This window comes from Melanerpes formicivorus, unplaced genomic scaffold, assembly GCF_026170545.1.
Source record: "Melanerpes formicivorus ecotype bairdi unplaced genomic scaffold, bMelFor1.0.p_v2 SCAF_4, whole genome shotgun sequence".
Taxonomy (NCBI): Eukaryota; Metazoa; Chordata; class Aves; order Piciformes; family Picidae; genus Melanerpes; species Melanerpes formicivorus.
Genome location: NW_027142356.1, coordinates 26,554,252 through 26,580,567, shown reverse-complemented (window position 1 = coordinate 26,580,567; position 26,316 = coordinate 26,554,252). Strand labels below are relative to the sequence as shown.

The following is a 26,316-nucleotide window of genomic DNA, read 5'->3' as shown; positions in this document are numbered from 1 at the left end:
TGCCCATGGAGTGATGCAGTCACTGTCCCTGGAAGTGCTCAAAAAGTACATGGACATGGCACTTTGGGACATGGTTTAATGGCCATTGTGGCCTTAGGTTGATGGTTGGACTTGAAGAATAGAATAGAATAGAATAGAATAGAATAGAATAGAATAGAATAGAATAGAATAGAATAGAATAGAATAGAATAGACCAGACCAGACCAGACCAGGTTGGAAGAGACCTTCAAGATCATCGCATCTAACCTATCATCCAACACCACCTAATCAACTAACCCATGCAGCCAAGCACCCTGTCAAGTCTCCTCCTGAACACCTCCAGTGATGGTGATTCCACCACCTCCCCAGGCAGTCCATTCCAATGGGCAATCACTCTCTCTGTGTAAAACTTCCTCCTGACCTCCATCCTGAACCTCCCCTGGTGCAGCCTAAGACTGTGTCCTCTTGTTGTGGTGCTGGCTGCCTGGGAGAAGAGACCAACCTCCACCTGTCTACAACCTCCCTTCAGGTAGTTGTAGAGAGCAATAAGGTCACCCCTGAGTTTCCTCTTCTCCAGGCTAAGCAGCCCCAGCTCCCTCAGCCTCTCGTCATAGGGCTTGTGTTCCAAGCTCCTCACCAACTTTGTTGCCCTTCTCTGGACACGCTCCAGCAAGTCAACATCCTTCCTAAACTGAGGGGTCCAGAACTGGACACAGTACTTGACGTGTGGCCTAACCAGTAATAATGGAACTATTTTAGCTGAAACAGGCCTCAAAGATCAAAGAGTCCAACTCTACTATATTTCAAGCTATAGTATCCATCAAAGCAGGATCACCAGTATCAACGAGTTCAGTATTTTTCAGGGAACACAAAAGGAAGGAAATGTTGGGACACAAATGGCAGTCAGATCCCGCTTGATTATTTCCAAAGTCTGATTCTTTAAAAGCTATTACTAGGAGAACTCGGTAACGGTTTCCATCTTCTGTGGTTACCATCACTGACATTCGGGGCTGCAGTCAATAGCGTTTTCATTTCAACTGCTTAATTTGCTTAAAGACAATGAAACCCTAACGCCAATATATTTAGTAAAATGCTCCTGTATGACCTGCCCTAGGTGACCCTGCTTTGGCAGGGGTATTGGACTCGGTGATCTCTGGAGGGCCCTTCCAACCCCTACCATTGTATGATTCCCCCCTACGTAAATAGACAGGATTTGTAGCTGCTGCTGCATGAACAGTGAAACACTCAAGGATTAGCTCTTCTGGACTGAAAAACCAAAAGTAACCAGAAAAATAAAAAAAAAAAGGGAAGGGAGGAAGTGTGTCCAAAAGTTCTAAATAGCACTGACATCCCACTACATGGAAGATTCTTTTTCTCTAGTATTTCACTCGTTAAGTTCACCTGCCAAGCTTGCTGCTTTCCTCACTCATCTCTTTACAATTACTCCGTGGGCTGAGCAGCCAGGAATAGCACAGGCAGTACGCAATGTCCACTGCAAAGCAACTTTAGCAGGATAATCATCAAACCAAGCTGCATTAATCATCTCTTGCAGACTAAGCCTTACAGCCAACACTCTTGGGCTTTTCAAAACACTTAACTACTTCTGTACTCCTAGACCCAAGTGTTCAGAGCTTTCAGTTCAATTGCATGCTGCAGGTGTAGACAACAGAGGGTGGTTCGCCCCCTCTACTCCACTCTCTTGAGACCCCACCTGTAGTACCGTGTCCAGTTCTGGGGGCCCCAACACAAGAAGGAGATGAAACTGTTGGAGCAGATCCAGAGGAGGCCACAAAGATCAGAGGGCTGGAACACCCCTCCTGTGAAAACAAGCTGAGAGAACTGGAGTTATTCAGCCTGGAGAAGGCTTCAGGGAAACCTTCTATCTGCATTACAGTATGTGAAAAGGGCTACAGGGGAGCCACAGAGGGACTTTTTACAAAGCCATGGAGTAATAGAATGAGGGGCAATGACTTCAAACTGGAAGCAGCTCAATTTAGATTAGATATTAGGAAGAATCTCTTCCCTGTGAGCATAATCTGGCACTGGAACAGAGAAGTTGTGGAGTCTCCAGGCCTGGAAATGTTGAAGACCAGGTTGGATGTGGTCTTGAGCAACCTAAACTAGTGGGAGGTGTGCCTGTCCATTACAGGGAATTTGAAACTAGATGATCATTAAGGTGTCTTACAAGCCAAACTATTCTAGTATTTTATGACTCTTTTCTTCTGTACTTTCAGCAATTCCTCTGTATGAAATTTCTCTAAGTCTAGGCCAGTTGGGTTTGGCTGACCATGAAGCTGGAATAGCTCTTCCACTACTATACTAAGGAAGCCCTTTCTCTGTGTGAGCATGACAGGTCAGGCATCTTGCTGAGTAACTAAATCAAATTTGGTTTGGATTTAAGCTAAAAGGATGGCTTGAAGCAGCACTACTGACATTCCATTTTCCACTCCATCCTCATTTCAAGGCAGGGAAAAACCTTACAAGGAACATCCACCAGTCCAAAATTCTAGCCCACAAACTGCACTTTTTCTCAACTAGAGAGGCAAGAGAGTGAAATCAGAGTTTCCTTGGGTGTTTTCCAGATCATCAACTTGTCATGCCTTTCTGCAGAGCTGCCACATATTAAGAACAGTGTGGTCATCAGGTCAAGAGAGGTGATTCCTCCCCTTTACTCTGCTCTTGTGAGACCCTATCTTGAGTACTGCATCCACTTCTGGATCCCATCATAAGAAAGACATAGAACTGTTGGAGTGAGTCCAGAAGAGTGCCACAAAGATGATCCAAGGGCTGGAACACCTCTGCTATGAAAACAGGCTGAGGGAGCTGGGGTTGTTCAGCCTGGAGAAGAGAAGACTCCAGAGAGACCTTAGAGCTGCCTTCCACTGAAAGGATCCTACAGGAAGGCTGCAGAGGGACTTTTCATGAGGGTGTCTAGAGACAGGACAATGGAGAATGGTTTGAAACTGTAGGAGAGAATGGTTAGACTGGATCTTAGGAAGAAGTTCTTTAGCACAAGGGTGGTGAGACTCTAGAATGGGTTGCCCAGAGTGGTTGTGGATGCCTCCTCCATGGGGGTGTGTAAGTCCAGACCAGATGGCTTTGAGCAACCAAGTCTAGTTGAAAGGCATCCTTGCCCCTGGCATGGGTGTTGGAAGAGATGTTCTCTGAGGCCCCATACAACCTAAGCCATTCTCTGATTCTGTGATACCACCACAGAAATGTCTCTGCTGCAGCACTGGGTGAAAAAAGACATAGGGATGCTGCTACATTTTAATTAACGTGTGAAAGGATTTGGTGTTTTTCAACTAAGACATGTTTTAGAGCAAGAGACATTTGCATATTCATTGCTTTAAATGCAGTTAACAAGCCACATGCAGAATAAAACCCCCAATCAAAGGACAAAAAAAACCCAAAACACAACCCTGTAACGTTCATTTTCTCTTAGGTCTCTTCAATTCAACGTTTTCTGTAGCACATCGTTCTTGGGAGCTTTAATGTCTTTTATAGAGCAAAACCAATCATGGCTATTTCACTTGAAAGAAAACCTGCAGGCTGTGAAAAGCAGGCTCTAATTGACTTATTTTGTTTTAGGGAGAGAAGAAAAAAAAGGAGGAAAAAAAAAAACCCAAAACCCAACCAACCAACCTGTGTCCCCAAATCCAAATTCTTTCTGCAGCAAATTGAACTTTCAAACTGACTTTTTATTATATGTGCAACTGTTTGCAGAAATTAATTTCCAGGGCAGCAAGAGACCACATGGGTAAAGAGTTTGCCTGATGTTTTTTTCAAACTAAGCATTGCAGTAAAATCAATCAATATGAAGAGGAAGTAACAATGTTGGCATCTGCTGCTGATTTCATAGAATCATTAAGGTTGGAAAAGACCTCCAACGTCATTGACTCCAACCTTCAACCTAGAATATAGAATAAACCAGGTTGGAAGAGACCTTCAAGATCATCGTGTCCAACCCTTCAACCAATCTAACCCACCTAAACAACTAACCCATGGCACCAAGCACCCCATCAAGTCTCCTCCTGAACACCTCCAATGACGGTGACTCCACCACCTCCCCAGGCAGCCCATTCCAATGGGCAATCACCTAGGGCCACCACGACATTAAACCATGTCCCAAACTGCCATGTCCCCATGTTTCTTGAATACCTCTGGAGATGGTGACTACAGCATCTCCCTGGGTAGCCAATGCCAGACCACTCTAGCACCAAAGAAATTTTTCCTAGTCTCCAACCTACACCTCCCCTGATGCACAATTTCAGGCCATTTCCTCTCCTTCTATCACCAGATGTTAGGAAGAAGAGACTAATACCAACCTCATCCAGCCTCTTTTGAGAGACTTGTAGAGAACAATGAGGTCTCCCCTCAGCCTTCTTTACTCCAGTCTAAACAATCTCAATTCCCTAAGACACTCCTTACCAGACCTCCTCTCCAGACCCTTCACCAGCCTCATTGCCCTTCTCTGAACCCACTCCAATATTGCAAAGTCCTTGCTGTGAGTGGCCCAAAAACTGAACCAAATCAACTTGAACTTCTTTGTTTGTTTGGGGCTTTTTTTTTGGTTAATTTGGTGTTCGGTTTTTTGTTTGGTTTTGTTAAGATTTCATCAGCACAGCAGCAGGGACTCTAAAAACTAGTTCAGCCCTAGGAATGCAGAATTATCCTGACTTAATGCTCACATGTTTTTTGTGGTACCAACAGTATGTTTGACTCTGGTCAATCAATAGGGTCAAGAGGCTAGAGCTGGTCTGGTTTCTATCACTGTTTGCCTGAAGTCAAAGAGGCAGCCAATTCAATTTTCCAATATTGAATGAGAACAGAGTGGTAGTGTCAGCTCTTCTCCAAATGGCTATTAAATTACATGATGTAAAAGTGGCTCAAGATGATTCACAGCAATAATATGACCCAGTTATGTGTTTACTGCATTTAAAAGACAATTGGGGGTGTTGATTTCATTGCCAGCTGTGTGGTAGTTAATGATCAGGAAGAAAGCAGCAAACTGAGAACAGCTTCTGGTTCTGACTGAGACCTCCCCTGCTGAATCTCAGAAAATACCAGAATGAGTTGTGGGTGTGTTTAAGTGATCTAAAAATAAAGAGGAAAGGGCTTTTATTGCAGACTAACAGGAAATATTCACTGTGCAACTGTCCTTAACTTGAAAAAAAAAATAACATCACAGGCAGGAATTATGGACAAGCTTCTAAATGCACAGAATTCCTCTCCCTATAGCTCTGTTGCTCCTGATTAATGCTGTCCATAAATCACAGAACCAAAGAAGAGTAGGAGTGGGAAAGGACCTCTGGAAACCACCCAGTCCAACCTCACTGCTAAAGCAGGGTGACCCACAGCAGGCTGCCTGGGATCACAATGTCCAGGTGGGTTTGGAATCTCTCCAGAGAAGGAGACCCCACAACCTCTCTGGGCAACCTGCTCCAGGGCGCCAGCACCCTCACACCAAACAAGTTTCTCCCCAACTTCAGATGAAACTTCCTCAGTTCCACTTTATGCCTGTTGTCCCTTGTTCTGTCACTGAAGTACCACTGCAAAGAGCCCAGCCCCAACCTCTTGAGCCCCACCCTTTAGATATTGATCAGCATTGAGAAGATCCCCTCTCAGGCTGCTCTTCTGCAGCCTAAACAGCCCAAGGTCTCTCAGCCTTTCCTGGCCAGAGAGAGACTCCAATCACCTCTGCATCTTCTAGTCCTCTGTTGGACTCTCTACAGTAGTTCCCTGTCTCTCTAATAATAAATAAAGCCTTTGGGGCTTGCATGACTCTCACCACACTTGCAGAGGATGGGGCAGGACTTGTAAAGCATTAAATCCTCCCACAACAAGAGAGACTTTTACACTGGAAATTCTGCACCCAGATCTGTGATAGTCAAGGGGCAATGGATAGAAAAAAGGAACACAGGAAGTTCCACCTTGACATGAAGAAAGACTTCTTTACTGTGAAGGTGACAGAGCCCTGGAGCAGGCTGCCCAGAGAGGTTCTGGCGTCTCATTCTTTGGAGGATTCCAAGACCTATCTAATGTGTTTCTGTGAGACCTGTCCTAGGTGCTCCTGCTTTGGTAGGGGTGTTGGACTCAATGATCTCTGGAGGTCCCTTCCAACCCCTACCATTTTATGATTCTATGATTCTGACCAACGGCATGATTAAAGCAGTCCCCCTGTTAGCAAAGAGCACTGCCGAATTCCTCTAATTGAGCCTGGCAAAACCAGAATAAAATAGATTTTATTTTTTTTTTCCTCATTAAAATATCAAAAGCAGTGCTTAAGAAACTTCTTCTTGAAGTTCACAGCTTTGTTTTTATTTATTTATTTTTTCTGCCTGAGGAGAGGGCTCTGTAAATGCTGCACTGTTAAGGGAAAGAAGTGCAAACTTTACAGAAGGGCTTTTTGCCCAGCAGTTCTTGGCATGCTGCCTTGGGTTGGAGATGGCTTTGTATGGCCAAGCGTTTCAGCAGAAGAAGATAACAACTGTGTTACCCAGGCACTGAGGAAGGCCTTTGCCTGAAAGGCATTGAGCCAAAAAGTTTCTTTTCAAGGAGAGCAGGGAGAGTGTTTGAATGAGCATGACATTCAGCAGGGGAATAACTAAAATGATTGGTTTTAAAGACACAGAAATGGTTATTGTACTGCTTTATCAACATTTAGTGTGAATTTCAAAAGGCCAGAGGAAGGACACACATCAATCACAGATTACATCAGGTTGGAAGGGACCCTCAAAGGTCATCTTACATAGGATACATAGAATAAACCAGGTTGGAAGAGACCTTCAAGATCATCGCGTCCAACCCATCAACCAATCCAACCCAACTAAACAACTAAATCATGGCACCAAGCACCCCATCAAGTCTCCTCCTGAACACCTCCAATGATCTTGTCCAACCACTCTGCAGTGTGTAGGGACACTTCTAACTAAATCAGGTTGCTCAAGGTCCCATCAAGTTTGACCTTGAATGTGTCCAGGGACAGGACCTCAACCAGACCTCTGGGCAACCTGTTCCAGTATTTCAGCACCCTCACTGTAAAGAGTTTCCTTCCAGTGTCCAACCTAAATCTCCCCTGCTCCAGTTCCAAACCATTGTCCCTCATCCCATCACTACAAGGCCTTCTAAACAGTCCCTCCCCAGCCTTCCTGTAGGTCCCCTTCAGATACTGAAATGCAGCTCTAAGGTAGTGTGAGCTGCAGAAAATGCAGTGACAGAGCAGAGGCTGAGGTAGTGTAGCTCAAACCAGGCCACCCTCGCAGCAACTTATTGACATTTCAGTTAAAAAATCTTGCCGAACATCCCTGTCCCAAGGTCCCTCAGGAATGGCTAAGAAATTCATATACTGCAAACAGGAATTCCACCCTTGCCCAGACAGGTGCAGCTTACCCCAAGCTGCAGAAGAGACAGGATTCCCTTACACCAGAACTGATGTTCCCTCATGGGTTTCCATCATGCAGTATTTCATGGTCTTCATTTGCAGGTTATTAACATAGGATCTTATCCAACAAGTGGAGGGGAAGAAGAGGTCAGGGGGTTGGTTTTCTTCTCAGAAGTGGCAGCTAAAGCTGCTAAGCAACATGTGGTTCTCATTTGAAACAAATCATTCATTCTTAAAAACAATAACACAGATCATCTGCTTCAGCCATTCATAATTGATAAGATTTGGGTTGAGTTTGAGTTTGGGCTGAGTTTCAACATGAGAATGGATGTGCAGATGAACAAGTGTGGCAAAGCAATTTGCCAGAGCTTTTCTTGCCCATTCCAGTTCCCTCGGTCAGACATTGGAATAGGTTGCCCAGGAGGTGTTGGAGTCAGTGTCCCTGGAGGTGTTCAAGAAATGTAGGGACATGGAACTTTGGGACATGGTTTAATGGTCATGGTGGGGTTGGGTTGAAGGTTGGATTTGATTATCTGAAAGGCCCTTTCCAATCAAAACAGTTCTACGAGTCTATGATTGTCGCCAACAACAGCCAATTGTCTCTGAGAACACACTGGCACTCTGAATGCTCTATTTATTGAGCCATTGCAAAGCATCACCATATTCCCATGGCAAAAAGTAGCTTAACAATTTAGCACCATTTCCCTCAAGCAAATATTTCCCTCAACCCAAAATAGTTAGATGTTTGTGAGACCATGCAGAGCTGCTGACTCTGTCAAAGAAGCTATTAAAAAGCAAGGATACACCAGGAATATTTCAGAATAGAAAAGTACATTGTCAGATGGAAAGGATCTACAAGGATCATCTAGTCCAACCACTTTAAGGTTGACCAGAAGTTAAAGCATCTATTAATTTAGTCAATATAAAATATCATTTATTTAATGACATCAAGTTTCACCAGGGGAGGTTTAGGTCAGATATTGGGGAAAAAAAAAACCTTCTATACTGAAAGGGTTATCATAGTATCAGTCAGGGTTGGAAGGGACCACAAGGATCATCTAGTTCCAACCCCCCTGCCATGGGCAGGGACACCCCACACTAAATCAGGCTGGCCAGAGCCTCATCCAGCCTGCTCTTAAAACACCTCCAGTGACAGGGCCTCAACCACCTCCCTGGACAACCCATTCCAGGGCTTCACCATTCTCATAGTTCTCAGAGACTGGAACAGGCTGCCCAGGAAAGTGGTTGAATCACCATCCCTGGCAGCATCTAAAAGCCAGCTAGATACGGTGCTCAAGAATATGGTGTAGTAGTGCCACCAGCAGAGTTAGGCAATGGTTGAACTTGATCTTGAAGATCTTTTCCAACTATAGGGATTCTGTGTGATTAAGGGCATAGTTCAAATGCCTCTTCAAGACTGACAAGCTTGGAGCATCAATCACCTCTTTAGGAAGCCTGTTCCAAGGTGTGACAGCACTTTTGATAAAGAAATGCTTCCTAATGTCCAATCCAAACCTCCCCTGACACAGCTTTGAATCATACCCACACATCCTGTCACTAGATACTAGGGAGAAGAGATCAGCATCTCCCTCTCCATTTCTCCTCCTGTGGGGAGCCATGAGGTCAACCCTTGGCCGCTTTATCTCCAAACTAGACAAACCCAAAGTTATATAATCACAGAATAGCTTGGGTTGGAAGGGACCTTAAAGATCATCTAATTTCAACTCTCTCCCCCACCTTCCACTAGGCAAGGTTGTTCAAGGCCTTAGCTGTTCCTCATAGGAGCTGCCTTCCAGCCCTTCACCAGCTTTGTTGTCCTCCTTTGCACACATTCAAGCACCTTCACATGCTTTTTAAATTGTGGGGGCCAGAACTGCATAGAGTACTCAAGGGGAGGCCACAGCAATGTCTGGTGTACCCCAGGATGAGGTTTGTCCTCCTGGCTGCCAACTCCTTTGCTAAATCGTACTGAGTATGTTGTCAACCAGCACCCCCAGATCCCTCTCTACAGGGCTGCACCCCAGCCACTCCTCCCCCATTTTATTCTTCTGCTTGGACTTACTCTGTCCCAGATAAAGGATCTTGCAGGTGTTCTTGTTAAATTTTATCCCATTAATCATTGCCCTATACTGCAATTTATCTAAATCCTTCTGCAAGTTCTTTAATCTCTGAAGAAAGTCAATACCATCACCCAGTTTGGGATCATCAGCAACCTTGCTAATGGTGCATTCAACCCCTCCACCCAGATCTTCGATAAACACATTGAACAGAGCTGGCCATTGAATGGAGCCCTGAGGAACACTGGTGATCAGTTGCCAGCCAGATGTAGCCCCATTCACCACAACGCTGCACCCTGCCCTTTAGCCAGTTCTTCACCAAGAACACTGTAGCTGCTCATCTCACAGATGGACAACTTGCCCAGAAGGATGCTGTGAGGGATGGTATCTAAAGCCTTACTACAATCCAGAAAACTATATCCACCACCTTCCCTTCACCCACTAGATGAGTAAGCTTCTAGAAGGCTATCAAATCAGTTTAAAGAGGACTTTCTGTGACCACCACATTTTCACTCTGCCTGACAGCAGCATTATTATTTATATGCCTTCCAGTAGTACCCAGCACAACCTTCTCCATAATTTTTCCAGGAACTGAAAGTAGACTAACAGGACAATAGTTCCCTGGGTCTTTCCTCTTGCCCTTCTACTAAATTAGAATAACACTGGCAAGCTTTCAATCAGCAGGGACTTCCTCAGACTCCCAAGACCTTTGGTAGATGATTGAGAGGACTCTTGTCATAACATCTGCTAGCTCCTTCAGTAGTCTGGGATAACCCCCATCAAGTCCCATGGATTTGTGTACATCCAGCTGGTCCCTTAGAATTTCAGTCTCCACATATGGTCAGCCACTGCTCTCACACCCGTGGTCATTCATACCCAGGGGAGCAGGGAGCTACTCGACTACCCTAAGTCCTTCTCCTCAGCACTGATCTCTATGCCTTTTCTGCCCAGCCTGTATTTATGCTTGGGATTGTCCCAACCCAGGTGTAGGACCTTGCACTTGGCTTTGTTGAACCTCAGGAGGTTGGCCTAGGCACACCTCTCAGGCCTGTCCAGCTCCCTCTGGCAACCCTTCCTTCCAGAGTGTCAGATTCCTGATTTAGTTGACTCCTCTGCATCTCATCTCCTAGTATGCCTCACAGCCAGCTCAGTGAGCCTGTCCACAGTGCAGGCACCCCTGCAGGTGCCCCCCATCATGTCAGATACCATTGTGTTTTCCTTGGTGCATCTTAACAGCTACCTCATCCACATTTCCAAGTCCATACTGAGGTTGCACTCCCAGTCTTTGCTTCCCCAGCAGAAATACCCAAAGCAGAACCAGGCTACAAATGCAATTCCATTTAGAGCATGACTAATTCCAGCCTGTGATAAGAAAAATACCACCAGTAGCAATGTAGTGCAATTTTAGTGCAATTTTACACCTAAGAGAGCCACCAGCCACTCCTTTCTGCTCTGCCAAGTGAGGCTAGAATATCAAAGTCATTTATCCAACAATTTCAGTGTTGTGGGTGAAGCCTTAGCAATAAAAACCAGTTCTAGGTGCTGTTTCCCGAGCTTGCTTTCCTCTCCTTAGCATCAAAATTTCAAACTCACACCTATGTATGCTCTGTGGACTTTTCATCCATAGACTCACAGAATAATAAAATCTTGGAATCATTGATTCATGAAGTCACAGAATCACAGAATCATGTTTGGTTCAAGATCATCCAGTCCAATTATTCTCTAACTCCACCAAGGCTGGTGCTAGACCACGGCCCTCATCACCACATCTCTGCCTCTTTGAAACACCTCCAGGGGTGGAGATTCAACCACCTCCCTGGGCAGCCTGGTTTAGTTTTTGATAACCCTTTCAGTCAAGCTTCTTCTGATATCCAAATACCAAATTTGATAGGAGGCTTCCATCCACATCTGTGATATTTTCAAAACCTCAGAAGGTGCACATTGAACTTGTAAAATACTGTGGGATGCTGTCCCACTGGTCCCACATGACTACAACCACGTTATTCAGTAAAGGTGGCTGAAGTTGTGGAATGGAGATTCAAGCACCCCCCTGAGGAGCCTGTTCCAGCCCTTGAGAACCCTTTGTCAATGTGTTTCTTCTCATAGCTAACCTAAGCCTCTGCTGGTGAAACTTGAAGACATTTCCTCTCCTCCTATCACTTGTTGCTAGGAGACCAACACCCACCTGACTCCAGCATCCTTTCAGGGAATTGTAGAGAACAATGAGATCTCCCCTCAGCCTCCTTTTCTCCAGACCAAGCAACCTCAGTTCCTCAGCTGCTCCTCCCCAGACCTGTTCTCCAGACCCTTCACCAGCTTCCTTGCCCTCCTTTGGATCCACCTTCAGTTCTGTTGCAGAAAGGTGGAACTATCCCTTAAGGCCACACTCAGAACAGCACTTAAATTCAGTTTGTTTCTTTAAACAGTTGCAGAGGTTGGGCAACTCCAGAGTATTTCATACGCAGACATCAAGGCTTTCATTAGGGCACCTATCAGGCTCACTCTCTAAAGCCCAGGGAGTCAGTAGCTCCCGTTCTACTTAACACCACCATTCCTTTGCAGGTCTGAACATCTTAGGTTTTGAAAACTTGCAGGTGCTGGGGTGTGCATCTGTGTGGTCCTGCAAGTTTAAATTGAAAAATGTGTGATTATTAATCTTTAAAGGCAAGAGGAAAAGGGAAGGCCTGATGCTGCCTCTCCTGGGATTAAAAGCAAGGTCTCAGCTGGAGGACACAGTGACACACTAGCCCCAGCCTCTGCTGAAAGAGCTTGTCCTAGCCAGCAAAGGACAAGACAAGAGTTTCACTTGTAGACATCATTCAACAAACACAAGAGAGAAAAAAACCACACCAAACAACCCAGAGTTAATGAGGTTCTGTTGAATAATCCCTTTGTAGAGGCAGAGAGAGAAACCAGGAGATGTCATCTGCAAGGTAAATTAAAATTATATATCTCTGAGGATTAGTAGTGAAAATTGAGATCTGGAAGGGAATTTGGGTTTGATATTGGAAGGGATAAATACCCAATGTAAATCCTTTTAGGAGGGCCTGTAGAGTGGAACAGAGAAATTAAAGATGAAGGTATTTTCTAAAACAATGTTAGATGTACTTAAGTTAACTACAGAGGTCAAAAAAGTCTTTGGGGGACAGGATTAGTTTAGACCCTCACCAATACATTCACCTGGGAAATCAATCTGAATAAACCTTTTCTAATCTCAATTGGCTGTCACCTCTCCCAAAGCCAGATACACACCAAAAAACCCCTTAAGAACATTTCTGCCTGGGCTGGCAATCAGCCCAGGGTAAATGACATTTCAGGGCATAGTTGTGGTGAGATTTGGGATACAAAACCTGTAAAGATAAGTTGATTTCTTTAATTATTTAAACTTTTTTTATTGCCCTGGGGAGAACCCCTTTGCCTCAGCTTCCCACAAATCCTCTTCCCATTTAATTCCTGGAAGCAGAGACAGGAGCTAACCAAAGTCAAATGCTAAGCAGCCTGTGTTGCCGTCTCCACTGCCAGAGTCTGAGGTACGCACGACCGCTGCGGTTTCAGACCATTATTAAAAGACAACTGGAAATGTTGTTAGCAAGGGAAGTGGAGGAAATGAGTAACAAAAGTAATACATTCAGATGTATTTGGCTCTCTTCCTGGGAGCCCTTTTAATATAAAGAAACTCAACAAAGCTGTATTTTTAGATCTGGAAAGATACTTTGTTGTATTTCACACACTAAAGGGATTTGCTTTAATGCGCTCAAATTCCCCCCTCCTCGTCCACCTCCCTCATGTGCTGGAAGAAACGAACTTCAATTCTCAACTTAACCACTGGATACACACATTCTGTTCTCCCCATTGGCCCGACTGAAAACCAGTAAATGGATTTCATCTCTTTGGTGGATTTATCATAGCACCTGGCAAGGATGGTCTTAATCTCCTTGCATCACCTGCACCAATGAAAGAAGCCGTTGTGGTTCTCCTCGTGAGAGAAATGGAAGGAAGGATAATAGGAATAAAAGCTGGAAATAGACATCTGATCACCATGAAGATCTGTTAGAACATGTATGAAATCCATATGAATGTCTCCAGAGGGTGCTTGGCATAATAGGGAAATGTAGACAATAGGTTATTAAAACGGGAGGAAATAAATTCCTCTTAATCACAGAGTAGTTCAGAGATGACTGGGGAGTAGAAAGTCTTGCTTAGACAGCAGATTGGTGGCAAATAGGTAGTAGAACACCTGTCAGAAAGAAAGGAAAAATATGGCTTGGTCCAAAGCATCTAATGCAGGTGATTTCTTAATAGTCTGTACTGGTAGGAGTTGGAAGAGACCTCCAGAGCTCAAGTCCAACCCCACAAGTCAAGGCAGACTCACACAGGGCAAGTCACACAGAAATGCATCCAGATGGCCCTTGAAAGTCTCAGAGATGGAGACTTCACAACCTCTCTGGGCAGCCTCATGCAGAGCTTCATCACCCTCACAGGAAAGAAGGTTTTCCTCATGTTGAGGTGGAAATTCCTGTGTTCCAGTTTGTATCCACTGCCTGCTGTCCTATCACAGGACACCACTGAAAAGAACCTGGTCCCTTCTTGACACCCACCCTTCAGTTATTTATAGACATTGATCAGAATCCCTCTAAGTCTCCTCCATGCTAAAGAGTCCCAGGCCTCTCAGCCTTTCCTCATCAGACAGATGTTCCAGTCCTTTTGTCACCCTTATAGCCTCCATTGGACACTCTCTAGCATATCCCTGTTTTTCTTGAACTGGGGAGCCCAGAACTAGACACGATACTTCAGATGTGGTCTCACTGGGGCAGAGTAGAGGGGCAAGAATCTTTCCCTTGACCTGCTGGATGACTTTCCCATGGATACACCAGACAAGCAGGTTTGCTGGGGTCAGGCTGTACATTTGGTGAACATCTTTGTTAAATGAACACAAATGAACTACAGACACTAGGAAGATGCTCTACTATTTGGATGGGGAAGCATCAGCCACCAAAGTGGGGGGATTGTAGGTTATTAATATCCTGAGGAATTCACCAAAATCTCGTTTTTGTTTCTGCCCAGCATTGGTGACAATTTCCTTTTCAGCTGAGACAATACCAGTTATATGCTAGGTTACAAATGGCTGTGACAAAGATGAATCTCTAAAAGAAAGTATGAAGGTAATAACTGGAATGTTGTGTCCAGTTTTGGGCTCCACAGTTCAAGACAGACAGGGATCTGCTGAAGAGAGTCCATTGGAGCACTATGAGTATGATTGGGACACTCAAACATCTCACCTATAAAGAATGACTGAGAGACCTGAGGCTATTTAGTCATGAGAAGGGATCTTAGAAGGGATCTTACCAATGTCTAGAAATACCGGGGGGGTGGGTGTCAAGATGAAGGTGACAGGTTCTTTTCAGTGGTGTCCAATGGTAGGAAAAGGAACAACAGCTACAAGCTTGAACACAGGAGGGTCTGCCTCAACATGAGGAGACACTTTACAGTGAGGCTGATGGATCACTGGAACAGGCTGCCCAGAGAAATTTTGGAGTCTCCTTCACTGGAGACTTTCAAGACCCATCTGGGTGCATTCCTGTGTGACTTGCCCTTGATGATACTGCTTCAGCAGGGCACTGGACTCTCTAGGTCCCTTCCAACCCCTAACATTCTGTGATTCTGCGACTTTGGATAGCCTCAGATTCCCAGCAATGGGACACAGAGTTAGTTGATACTGAAAGGAAGTTTCCCTGTGATTTTTTTTAAAGACTTTGAGCCAGATTCCAAGGCAAGAAGGCATTCAGGAAACAAATCAAAAGATTTTAAGCAACTCTTCCTTTAAATAGCTAACCCCAATCCAGTAATATCCATCAGCTCACTCAGAATTCAGCTGCTGTGGGAGAAGTTTGAAAAGGAATAAATGGTGCACACAAGTCATACAAGAAAATAAGTTACTCCCTTATATTCATGGTCTTCATGGAATGAGATAAATTACATTACTCATCACATTTCTGCATCTTCAGATTCCATAATAAGCCAATTAGAGAGGTCCTAGGGACAAATGACAGGGCTCTCCATCAAGAAAAAAAATGTCCAGTGTGAGAAACATACAACACAGCTCGGGCAAAGTCTTGGACTTATTACAAATTTTGTGAGGGTGAGGTGATGCTGAGGATAGAGATGTGAATATTCCCTTTCTTGCTCTACTAGCTCTTTGATGGAGCATGCTGAAAATTCTAGATGGAACAGGTGGTGGTAGCCTTCAGACTATGGAAATTGCCTAACATTTATCTAACAGCTTCTCACATGACATTTTTTCATGCTCCTAGTGAGAGCAGATCTTTAAGCCAGTATGCATTACAGGTACCCACACTTGAAACCACCTTGTTCTTTTAACGGAAAGAACAGCCCCATGGATCAGTACAGTTTAGGGGATGATCTCTTGGAGAGCAGCTCTGGGGAAAAAGGAGAAGGGAGTCCTGGTGAACTATAGGATGCCTATGAGCCAGCAATGTGCCCCTGTGGCTGAGAAGATCAATGGCATCATGGGGTGCAGCAAGAATAGCGTGGCTAGCAGGTCAAGAGAGGTTCTCCTCACTCGATACTCTGTCATGGTGAGGCCACGTCTGTAGTCCTGGGTGTAGTTACAGGCTTCCCAGTTCAAGAAGGACAGGGACTTTCTGGAGAGAATACAGCAAAAGTCTGCAATGATGTTGAGGGGACTGAACATCTCTGTGATGAGGAAAGACTGAGAGAATTGGAGCTTTTTAGTCTGGGAAAGAGAAGACTAAAAGGGGGATCTCATCAATGCTGATCAGTACTTAAAGGGTGGGTGTCAGGAGGACAGGACCAGGCTTTTTGCAGTGGTGCCCAGTGACAGGACAAGGGGTAATGGGCACAAATCTGAACATAAGAAGTTCCGTCTAAAGATGAGGAGGAACTTCTTTAAGGCTGCTGGAGCACTGGTTCAGGCTGCCCAGTGAGGTGGTGGAGCCTCCAGCTCTGGAGACATCCAAAACCCACCTGGTCGTGTTCCTGTATGACCTTCTCTAGGTGATTCTGCTTTAGCAAGGGGGTTGGAGTTGAGGGTCTTCAAAGGTCCTTTCCATCCCCTACCATTCTGTGGTTCTGTGAGATTCTGTGATTCAAAAATGAACCTGTGATAGCAGATTACTTTAATGAAGAGAGCTTTCCAAGTGGCTGCTGGTTAGGTGCAGTCTCCCCACAAGCACACAGTGAGAAGCAGCTGATAGGGGGAGTAACACCTACTTCATTTCTGCCTCTGTAGATAAAGAACCAACAAGCCAAGCTGGGAATGTCAGTGAATATAAAAAAGGAGGCTTTTTGGCTGCAGTGCCCAGGAAATTGTATGCCTTGGAAGAAAGGCAATTTGTCAGCAGGACAGAAAGTAAAGATTAGTTCTTTGCTCAGAAATCATCATAATGGGTAGTCAGGTCAGGTGTGTGTGTGTTGTGGGGTTTTTTGGTTGGTTGTGTTTGATTTTTGTTTAATTACTGTTCCTAGCCCGTGCACACAAATCATTTATTTAACTAAACAAAACAAAGGACTCTTGGCTTCAGGGAGGAACTCGCTTGTTACTGATCAAAGTGCCCACAGCATGGATAAACCCCACAGGGACACTTCCCATTTTCACCAGTGGGCCCCAGGGGAACAAATCCTCTTGGGTAAAGAGGAAAAGCAAAACAACAACAACAAAACCACAACAGAGCAACACAAAATCAAAATGCCCAGAGTGCAGGAATATTGGAGAAGCTGCAAGTCCATTTGTTTGACAATACCCAGCACAGCTCTCAGTGGGCAAACATTTCTTCCCAATCCACAGGGAAGGCAGCAGGAAAAGGCACAGAGGGAAAGGCTGGAGGCCACATAATGGTCTTACAGTGCTCCAGAAATAATTAAGAACCCTAGACTTGGGGAAAGTTGTCTCATTAAATTGTTTTCTGATTGCAGTTTTCACCCAGTTTCTCCTCCCCTCGTTCCCTTTCCACCAGCAATCTTGGAACAATGAAAATAGCAGTTTGCTTTCTGGTGCTTGTATTCTCTTAAAAATGTCATTATTCAATTATCTGTCTATTCACTGGCCCTCAGGTCCAGCAGAGCAGATATTGGGAACCTTCATTTAATGTTTTTAACGGCACTTCAGTCCACTTGTGATACAATAAAACTTTATTGAATCCTGCTCCCGCATCACACTTCCCATCCCTCACTTTTATTGATATGTAAGCCCATCTACTCTTCTGTCAGCAATAAAAAGGAATATTTCTAGCAAAGAAATGACCTTTCCTTCCATCAATACAACAAGTGGGAAATATGATTTCAGCTTCCATGTTTAAAAAAAAAAAACAAAAGTCTTAAAACCAGAAAAATGAATCATGCTCAGGCGTTGTTTTCCTTCCCCTTGTTAGTGCTAAAGAAGCAGCAAAAAAAAATCTCTCTAAGCACCAAAGACATTTGGTGACTTGGTAACATTTATTAACACATTTACCCAGAAGAAAGGAAAAGAAGGAAGCCACAAACATTTTTCCCTTGCAGTAAATAGACCTTTGAATAGATGTCCCCAATATTCAAAGCTGATGGAAGATGTGTTGCCTGGGTGTGAGGCAAGTTATCATCACAGTGGGATATGCCATGCCCAAGGCACTCATCTCACTCCCTCCTGCTGCTGCCATCCTTTACATTAATGCAGCGATGGCCTTGCCCTCATTAATGACCTGGATGAGGGGATTGAGTGCACCCTCAGTCAGTTTGCAGATGACACCAAGCTGTGTGGCTCTGTTGATCTGCTATAGGGTAGGGAAGTTTTACTGCAGGATTTGGACAGGTTAGACCCATGGGTCAAGGCTAATTGTATGAAGTTCAACAAGGCCAAGTGTCAGGTTCTGCACTTGGGACACAACCACCCCATGGTAAGCTACAGACCAGGGGATGTGTGTTGGAAAGCTGCAGCTTGGAGAGGGACCTAGGAGTGTTGGTTGATAGCCAACTGAACATGAGTCAGCAGTGTGCCCAGGTGGCCAAGAAAGCCAATGGCATCCTGGCTTGTACTAGAAACACAGAGGCCAGCAGGGACAGGGACGTGATCATCCCCCTGTACTCAGCACTGGTGAGGCCACACCTCAAGTGTTATGTTTCTCACTATAGGAAGGACACTGAGGTGCTGGAGTGTGTCCAGAGAAGGGAAACAAAGCTGGTGAAAGGCCTGGAACACATGGCCTGCAAGGAGTGCCTGAGACAGATGGGGTTGGTCAATCTGGAGAAGAGAAGGCTGATGAGAGACCTCATTGCTCTCTACAACTACCTGAAAGGAGATTGGAGCAAGAAGGGGGCAGCCTCTTCTCCTTGGTGTCAAGCAACAGGACCAGAGGAAATGGTTTCAAGATGAGCCTTCTGGGCTGCAAGCACACCGCTGGCTCATGTAGAGTTTTTCATCAAATGACACCTGCAAGTCCTCCTCAAGACTGCTCTTGAGCCACTTCTCACACAGCTTGTATTTTTTGTTGCCAGGAGACAAGTTAGTTCTGTAAGAGCTAATCAAAATAACTATCTAACTTTAAAAATCAGATGAGGAGCAGGCGGCCCAATGGAGCTTTAAATCTACTATAATTTTTCTCCCAGGGAGCACCACACTAAGCATAAGCACCTAAGGTCAGTCCTATCAATATCTGTTAAAGATGATTCCTAAATGCTGCTCCCCTGAGATGTGCACACGCTGCTCTGCTGCTGAGCCAGCACTTGGGTAAGCTCACTCTTTCTCTGTCCGCAAGGAATAATTTGAAACCATAAGGAGTAACCCATCCCCACAGATGAAGTAAGCTGGAATTGCACACAAGTGCCTGCTGAAATATTCATTCCTTCGTTATGCAGCTGCTGTGTTTCTTTAGGAGATGGCCACGTGGCAGATGCCACCATTCACCAAGGTCTCGGTGCACTAAAGTCACCAAGGGTACATCAGCACCCGGGGAAGGGTTTTCTCCAGCCCACTCCCCTTCTGTGAAGCATCATCTAGCTAATGGTTGGACTAGATGGTCTTAAAGGTCTTTTCCAACTGGAACAATTCTATGATCATATTCTAAGATGCAGAGTGGCTGGATGTGGTTAGCAAAAGCAGGACCTGAAGCCTGAATTTGACCAGAGGGGTTGAAGCCTGTCAGCTCAGTGACAAGAACCCAAGGGGACCAAATTGACCTACAGTAAACAGCAGATGAGTCACCAAGGGCACCAAGAGGGAAAGAGATTTCATCCAACAAGTTTGGTCCAGTCACACCCTTGCTGGCTGACTTGTCCAAAGTTGATATCTTTCCCATAGCTTGGATGGCTAGGCAAGAAAGAGCTGTACAGCTGAGTTAACCATTTTCAGAGGGAAGAAATGGAGGCAGTAACAAAGCCAGGCACAGACTGAGGTGGGAGAAGAATCCAAGGAAGTCCTAGGATTCCTACTCCATGTCTGCAGATGAAGGTACACAGTTTGCCTGTGAACAATCAAGTTCCCTGAAGCTACACTGAATAACAACATCACAACAAAATGTCCTAGGCAACAAGAGCTCAAGTTGTGTCAAAGGGATGTTCAGGTTGGATGTTAGGAAAAATGTCTTCCCAGAAAGGGTTATCAAGCATAAGAACAGGTTGCCCAGAGAGGTGAGGCATCACCATCCCTGGAGGTGCTTAAAAGATGTGTGGATGTGGTGCTGAGGGATGTGATTTAGTAGTAGCAGCTTAGCAGCAGCAGTGGGATTGTGAGCTCTAGGCAAGCAGTTGGACTGGATGATCTCAAAGGTCTCTTCCAACCTCAACAGTTCTATGATTCTAAGGCCAGGAGATACAATCCTATCTTACAATATGCTCTCCCTTCATTTCCTCCTCCCATAACTCTGCCTGCAGAAGTGCTACATTTGATTTACAAACAGAGAAAACAGCCATCAAAGCTCCTAACTTAATTACAGAGACAGTGTGGCTTGTTGTTCTTGTTTTCCTTCCCACATTCAGATCATTAAAGCCTGCTCAGTGCCTACTGTACACTCAGTATTGAGCACATTCTGACAGGAGGTATTTTACATCTTGTACATCTGGCCAATGAACACCTGAGGCACAATATTCACATCTTACCTCATTCACAGTGCACCTCTGTTCCTCCTTGGTTTACATGCAGTGAAGGCTACAGAGGCTTAATAGTAATCATAGAATCATTTGAGTGGGAAGGGACCTTCAACATCACCTAGTTCCAGCCTCCCCACCATGGGCAAGAACAACTTTCACTAGATCAGGTTGCTCAAGGTCTCATCCAACCTAGCCTTGAACAACTCCAGGGAGGGGCCATCCACAACCTTCCTGGGCAACCTGTTCCAGTGTCTCACCACCCCTACTGGAAAGGATTTCTTGCCAATCTCCAGTCTAAATCTCCCCTCTTCCAACTCAAAGTCATTGCCCCTCATCCTATCACTACAACCCCTTGTAAAAATCCCCTCACCAGCTTTCTTGTAGTCCCCTTCAGGTAATGGAAAGCTGCTCTAAGGCCTCCCCAGAGCCTTTTCTTCTCCTTTCTGAACAGCCAAAACTCTCCCAACCTGTCTTCATGGGGGAGGTGCTCCAGCCTTCTGATCATCTTCATGACCTCCTCAGGACCTGCTCCAACAGTTCCATATACTTCTTGTGTTGGGGGCACCAGAACTGGATGCAGTACTACAGGTGGGGTAGTGACTTTTGCTTTAGCTGCCTAGTCTCAGGAGGAAACAGCATACCTCATGCAAATCATCAAACACAAGGAAATACAACCTACTACCATAACCAGAAGCTAAGTTCCCCTTGCACAGGGCATCTGTAAAGAGAAAGTTCTCCAAACTGGTAATTTGGTACAGGGTTGCTAGGGCAGACCTTAAGTCCCCTGATGTCACTCTTTCCATAAGGTTAGTAGCTTACCAAAACCAAACTAAACCAAATCACCAAAACAACAAACCATCATCACTGCATTTAGAAGCTCTTAGTCATTGAAGAAGCTGAAGTCTCCTTCTGCTCTCAGTGCAACTCTGTGGCTGGAAAGCAGCCATTTCCTTACCTGCTTTATTATTCTGGGAAGTGTTCTCTGAGCTACTCAAACTGAAACCTTGGACAGAGCCCTGTTACTCACCACTCAACCCATTATGACTGCTAACAAAACCTGCACTCCTAGTGTTGCTGTTGTTAGTTCTTCTTTGAGCTATGCCATTTTGGACAGGAGGACCCTAACTGCACCTAACAAATTTGGTTGCTACAGAAAGCAGGTTCTGAGGTAGATGCTTAACATTTTGGAGCTCTGTCATTTCCCATGTGGCACATACTGCTGCTATCCCAGTCAGCTGTCCTTTCCCTCAAAAATTCAGGATAAATGGTTTGCCTGCAAGTTGCCTTCATAACTTTGGAAGCTTATAAATCAGTATTTTCTGCCGTCAAACATCACGTTCCCCCAAAGATGAGTTCTCTATCTCTTTGGTAATGCAATACTGTAGTTAAAGCACTTATCAGATGTCACCAGTTACATGAATGTAGGTCAGTCAAAGCACAGCTATGGTTCCAAGCACCAAAATCTGGAAAGAGAAGCTACAAGCTATCAAAAGTCCTTCATTCTTCTGGTCTGATTTCACAAACTGGGACTTCCAAAGTGTTTTCCAAAAGGTGCTATGTCACTGTTACATCATGGGGAACTATTAGGATATTTTCATCTATAGAGCAAATCTTGCACAGAGGACAATTTTGCATCTCTGATCAGATCAGCTCCATATGATGCACATGGTTTGTCTCTGAACATTTACTTGACCTCAGGCAACAAGAGGCAAGCTCAAGGCTGGCCCAGACTCTGAAATAAATCAGATCTCTAAGAAAAAGAAGGAAATACAAATATATCAAGATACATACTGTAAGGGACACATTCGTACTGCACTTCGAGGTACTTGTATGTCCCAGGGCAAGGGTCTGGAAACACATCAGGGCCAGCAACAACTGCACACTGAGTCCGGTTACTGCATCTGAAAAGCAAGAAAAAAGAGTCAGAAAACAGTCCAGACAGAAGGACAGGTCAAGAGGTTTGCAGCACCCTGTAGCATCAACAGGAAGGAAGATCCCACAGCTTCAGCATAGAATCGTAGAACGGTCTGTGCTGGAAGGGACCTCCAAAGGTCATCCAGTCTGACCTCCCTGCAGTCAGCAGGGACATCCCCAAATAGATCAGGCTGCCCAGGGCCTCGCTGAGCCTCACCTTGAATATCTCCAGGCAAGGGGCCTCAACCATCTCCCTGGGCAACCTGCTCCAGTGTTCTACTACTCTCATAGTAAAGAATTTATTCCTAACATCCAATGTAAATCTGCTCTTCTCCAGCTTAAAGCCACTGTCTTTCACCCTCTAATTCTTGAAACCCAAGGTCCATCACAGTGACCACAGCTAACCTTAAATACCAGCATTCCCCCCAAAGAGTAAAGCAATAATATTTGTGGCAAAAGCCAACACTGTTTGTTTTACAGCAGGAATAACAAATACATTTCATACAATATTTAGAGAGCTCCCACAGAACCAGGCATCTTGAGTAATGTTGTTTAACTCCATGCAGACTAGAAACAGCAACACTTGAGTGGTAAATAAATCACCAAATAAGCTGCCTAAAAACCAAAATAGGAGTTTTTCATACACAGCCAACACACTTGCATTAGTTATGAGTAGCTACATTTCAGTTTAACACTCTGCCCAGCGCAGCAGCATCTCATGAGATGATGTATTCCTCTGAAAAACAAACCTTGTTCTCACCAAAGGTCTTGCTATACAATCTCACAGAGAAAGAAATGATGTCCCCTCACTACAAGAAGGGCATTGAGATGCTGGAGCATGTCCAGAGAACAGCAATGAGGATGATGAGGGGTCCACACAAGTCCTGTGAGGAACATCTGAGGGAATTGGGATTGTTCAGCCTGGGGAAGAGGAGGATGAGGGTAGACGCCATTGCTCTCCACAACTCCTTGAAAGGAGATTGGAATGATGTGGGGTCCAGGCTCTTCTCCCCGGTAACAAGTGATAGAAGGAGAGGAAGTGGCCTCAAGTTACACCAGGGGATGTTTAGACTGAAAAGAGTGGTCAGGCACTGCAACAGGCTGCCAAGGGAGGTTGTGACTAATGTGTGCCTGGATTGAAATGCACATTTGTCTCTGCTTTCATGGTACAAACACCTCTAGGTATAAATTTTATGTATTTTGGGGGTGCAAAAGTATTTAGCACACAGAGGTTCTACAGAGAAAACTCTTAGAACCAGAGAAGAGTTTAGGTTGGAAGACACTTTTAAGACCATCTAGTTCCAACCATGTGCCATGGGCAGGGACACCTCCCGCTAGACCAAGTTGCTCAACGCCTCCTCCAACCTGGCCTTGAACACCTCTAGGGAGGGGGTATCACAACCTCTCTGGGCAACCTGTTGTAGTGTCTCACCACCCTTACCAGAAAGAATTTCTTCCTAATCCCCAATGTAAACCTTCCCTCTTCCAGCTCAAACCCACTGGCCCCCACCCTACCACTCCTGCGCTGGCTTGTTTTAAAGAAAAAGAGAAATACGCTTAGTCTTTGGCTTTCATGCTTTTGCATGCCAGAAAGAGATCTCCTAAGGGCTAGGCCACTGCATTTACTTTCTCCAAGATGCTGCCTCCTCTGATGTGACACAGGACCCCTGACCCTCCTGCTCTTCTGGCAGAACCTCTGCCATCAAGCGCAAAACTCCTTTTAGGTCTGCAGTGAAAATGCTCCATGTTTACCTGAGGCTACAATTCGTCAGCCTTAATGACAATTTTATTTGAGCCCATAAATTAAAATTGATTCATTAGTGACTGCCTTAAGCTCTGTAATTTCTTTAATTTCATGGAAAGATTAATAAGAGCTGATACACTCGCTCGTCGGGCTGTTTGGCTGGATAACAGCTAATCCAGAGGGATAGGATCTTCTCATGTTTTGGAGTTGAAAGGTGACACTTATCACAGCAAGTGACTAATTTCATCATGCACAGAGAAAAAAAACACAATTTTATTAACCAAAAGGATAACTTTGCTGTCCTCACCCTTGCACACTTGCAGACAGGTGGCTTGGCTGGGATATGACAGGTAGTTTGGATCGTGTGAGTAAGGCAGTCTGCCAGGAGAGGCTCTGAATGCCAGCCAAAACTTCACTTTCAACATAAAAGCCTTTACTGGGCTCAATGTGCCTTTCAAAAAGCAATTGCAGTGGCCTAATCAATAGTCCCCCTGGCTGCAGGAACAGCCTGGCCACAGGACAGACAATGGGAGCAATGGATCAAAGAGACATTTCAGAATCACGAGTTGGGATCCAACATGATGAAGATCTGGAAGAAGGGATTTTTTTTGCTTTCTGTCTGTCAGGAAGCCTTTACTTTGAATGGCCAAGTGAAGGGCTGAATCAAAAGAAGCGTGACAGGCAGGATGAGGAAAGGAATTCTGCCTCTCTGCTCTGCTCTTGTAAGACCCACCTGGAGTACTGCATCAAGATCTGATGCTCCCAGCACAAGAAGGACATGGAACTATTGAAGCAGCTCCAGAGCAGGCCACAAAGATGGTCAGAGGGCTGGAGAACCTCCCATATGGAGACAGGCTGAGAGAGCCGGGGCTGCTCTGGCAAGACCATAGGTTGGGCTGGCAAGACCATAGAATGGCCTTCTGGTACCTGAAAGGGGGCCACAGGAGAGCTGGGGAGGGACTTTTTACAAGGGGTTGCAGTGACAGGATGAAGGGCCATGGCTTTGAGCTGGAAGAGGGGAAAGTTAGACTGGAGATTAGGAAGAAATTATTTGCAGTGAGGGTGGTGAGACACTGGAACAGCTTGTTCAGGGAGGTTATGGATGCCCCCTCCCTGGAGATGTTCAAGGCCAGGTTGGATGAGGCCTTGAGCAGCCTGGCACAGCAGAAAGTTTCCCTAGCTGTGGCAGGGGGTTTGGAACTAGATGGTCTTTAGGGTCCTTTCCAACTCAAACCATTCTATGACTCTTTGATTCCTTGACATTTCTTTCCTCTCCTTTTCAAAGCTCAATGTGGAAGATGAAATTTCTGAGCACTGGTTTTAACATCCCCAAAAGTGTGCTTCCTTCTGGCATATCACTAAAGAGAGTAAAAGCAGCATGATAGAAGGGGTTGAGAAATATAGGGTGGTGGGATGGACTTTGCCCCAAACTCCAAGTCCTTTGCACATCCCTGTATCAGGGGATGTCAAAACACTGAGCCTACCAAGTACAGAAACTTCAAAATAAGGCAAGATCAAACTGCCAGTGCTGCTTTGGGGGAGAAACAACAGAAATCCATGTGAATCGCCTCAGTAAATTTGCAAGTGACAACAAATTAGGGTGGGAGTGTTGATCTGCTTGAGGGTAGAAAAACTTGGCACTGGGACCTGGACCAGCTGGATAAATGGGCTGAGAAAGTGGCACACAGATAAAGACCTGGGGATGTAGATCAACAGGCACCAGAACATGAGACATCAGTGTGCCCACGTGGCCAAGAAGGCCAACAGCATCATGACCTGGATCAGCAAGGGCCAGTGAAGACATTGTGGCCCTGTAGTGGGGTACTGGTGAGTCTACAACTTGAGTTCTGGGTTCAGTTTTGGATCCCTCACTACAAGCCTGTAGTACTGCATGGGGTTGTTGGTAGGACTCACTGATTTTAAAGGTCTTTTTCAAACCAAAATGCTTCCATGATTCCCTTCCAGGAGATCAGGAACTGTTTGTGGCTCTAGCAATCTAGCAAAACTGCACTCCTACAAACCAATTAACTTTTACACATTCATCCATACCTCCAATTACTGCCTTTTGACAAGCACCTCGTATTTCTAACACTGACTCATCAGCTCCTTCAAACAAAACAACTCTTCCCCCTGTGTTGCCC

At 45.1% G+C, this 26,316-nt stretch overlaps 1 protein-coding gene across 28 annotated transcripts in view; it reads right to left on the bottom strand.

Moving 5' to 3' along the window:
* ADGRL3 (adhesion G protein-coupled receptor L3) overlaps window positions 1-26,316 on the bottom strand; it is a 614,635-nt gene that overhangs the window by 236,793 nt on the left and 351,526 nt on the right. For all 28 annotated transcript variants that reach the window (XM_068137418.1, XM_068137413.1, XM_068137416.1 and 25 more), the window contains one exon: window positions 22,309-22,418. In XM_068137418.1, coding sequence (XP_067993519.1) covers window positions 22,309-22,418 — 110 coding nt within the window. The remainder of the gene's footprint in view (window positions 1-22,308; window positions 22,419-26,316) is intronic.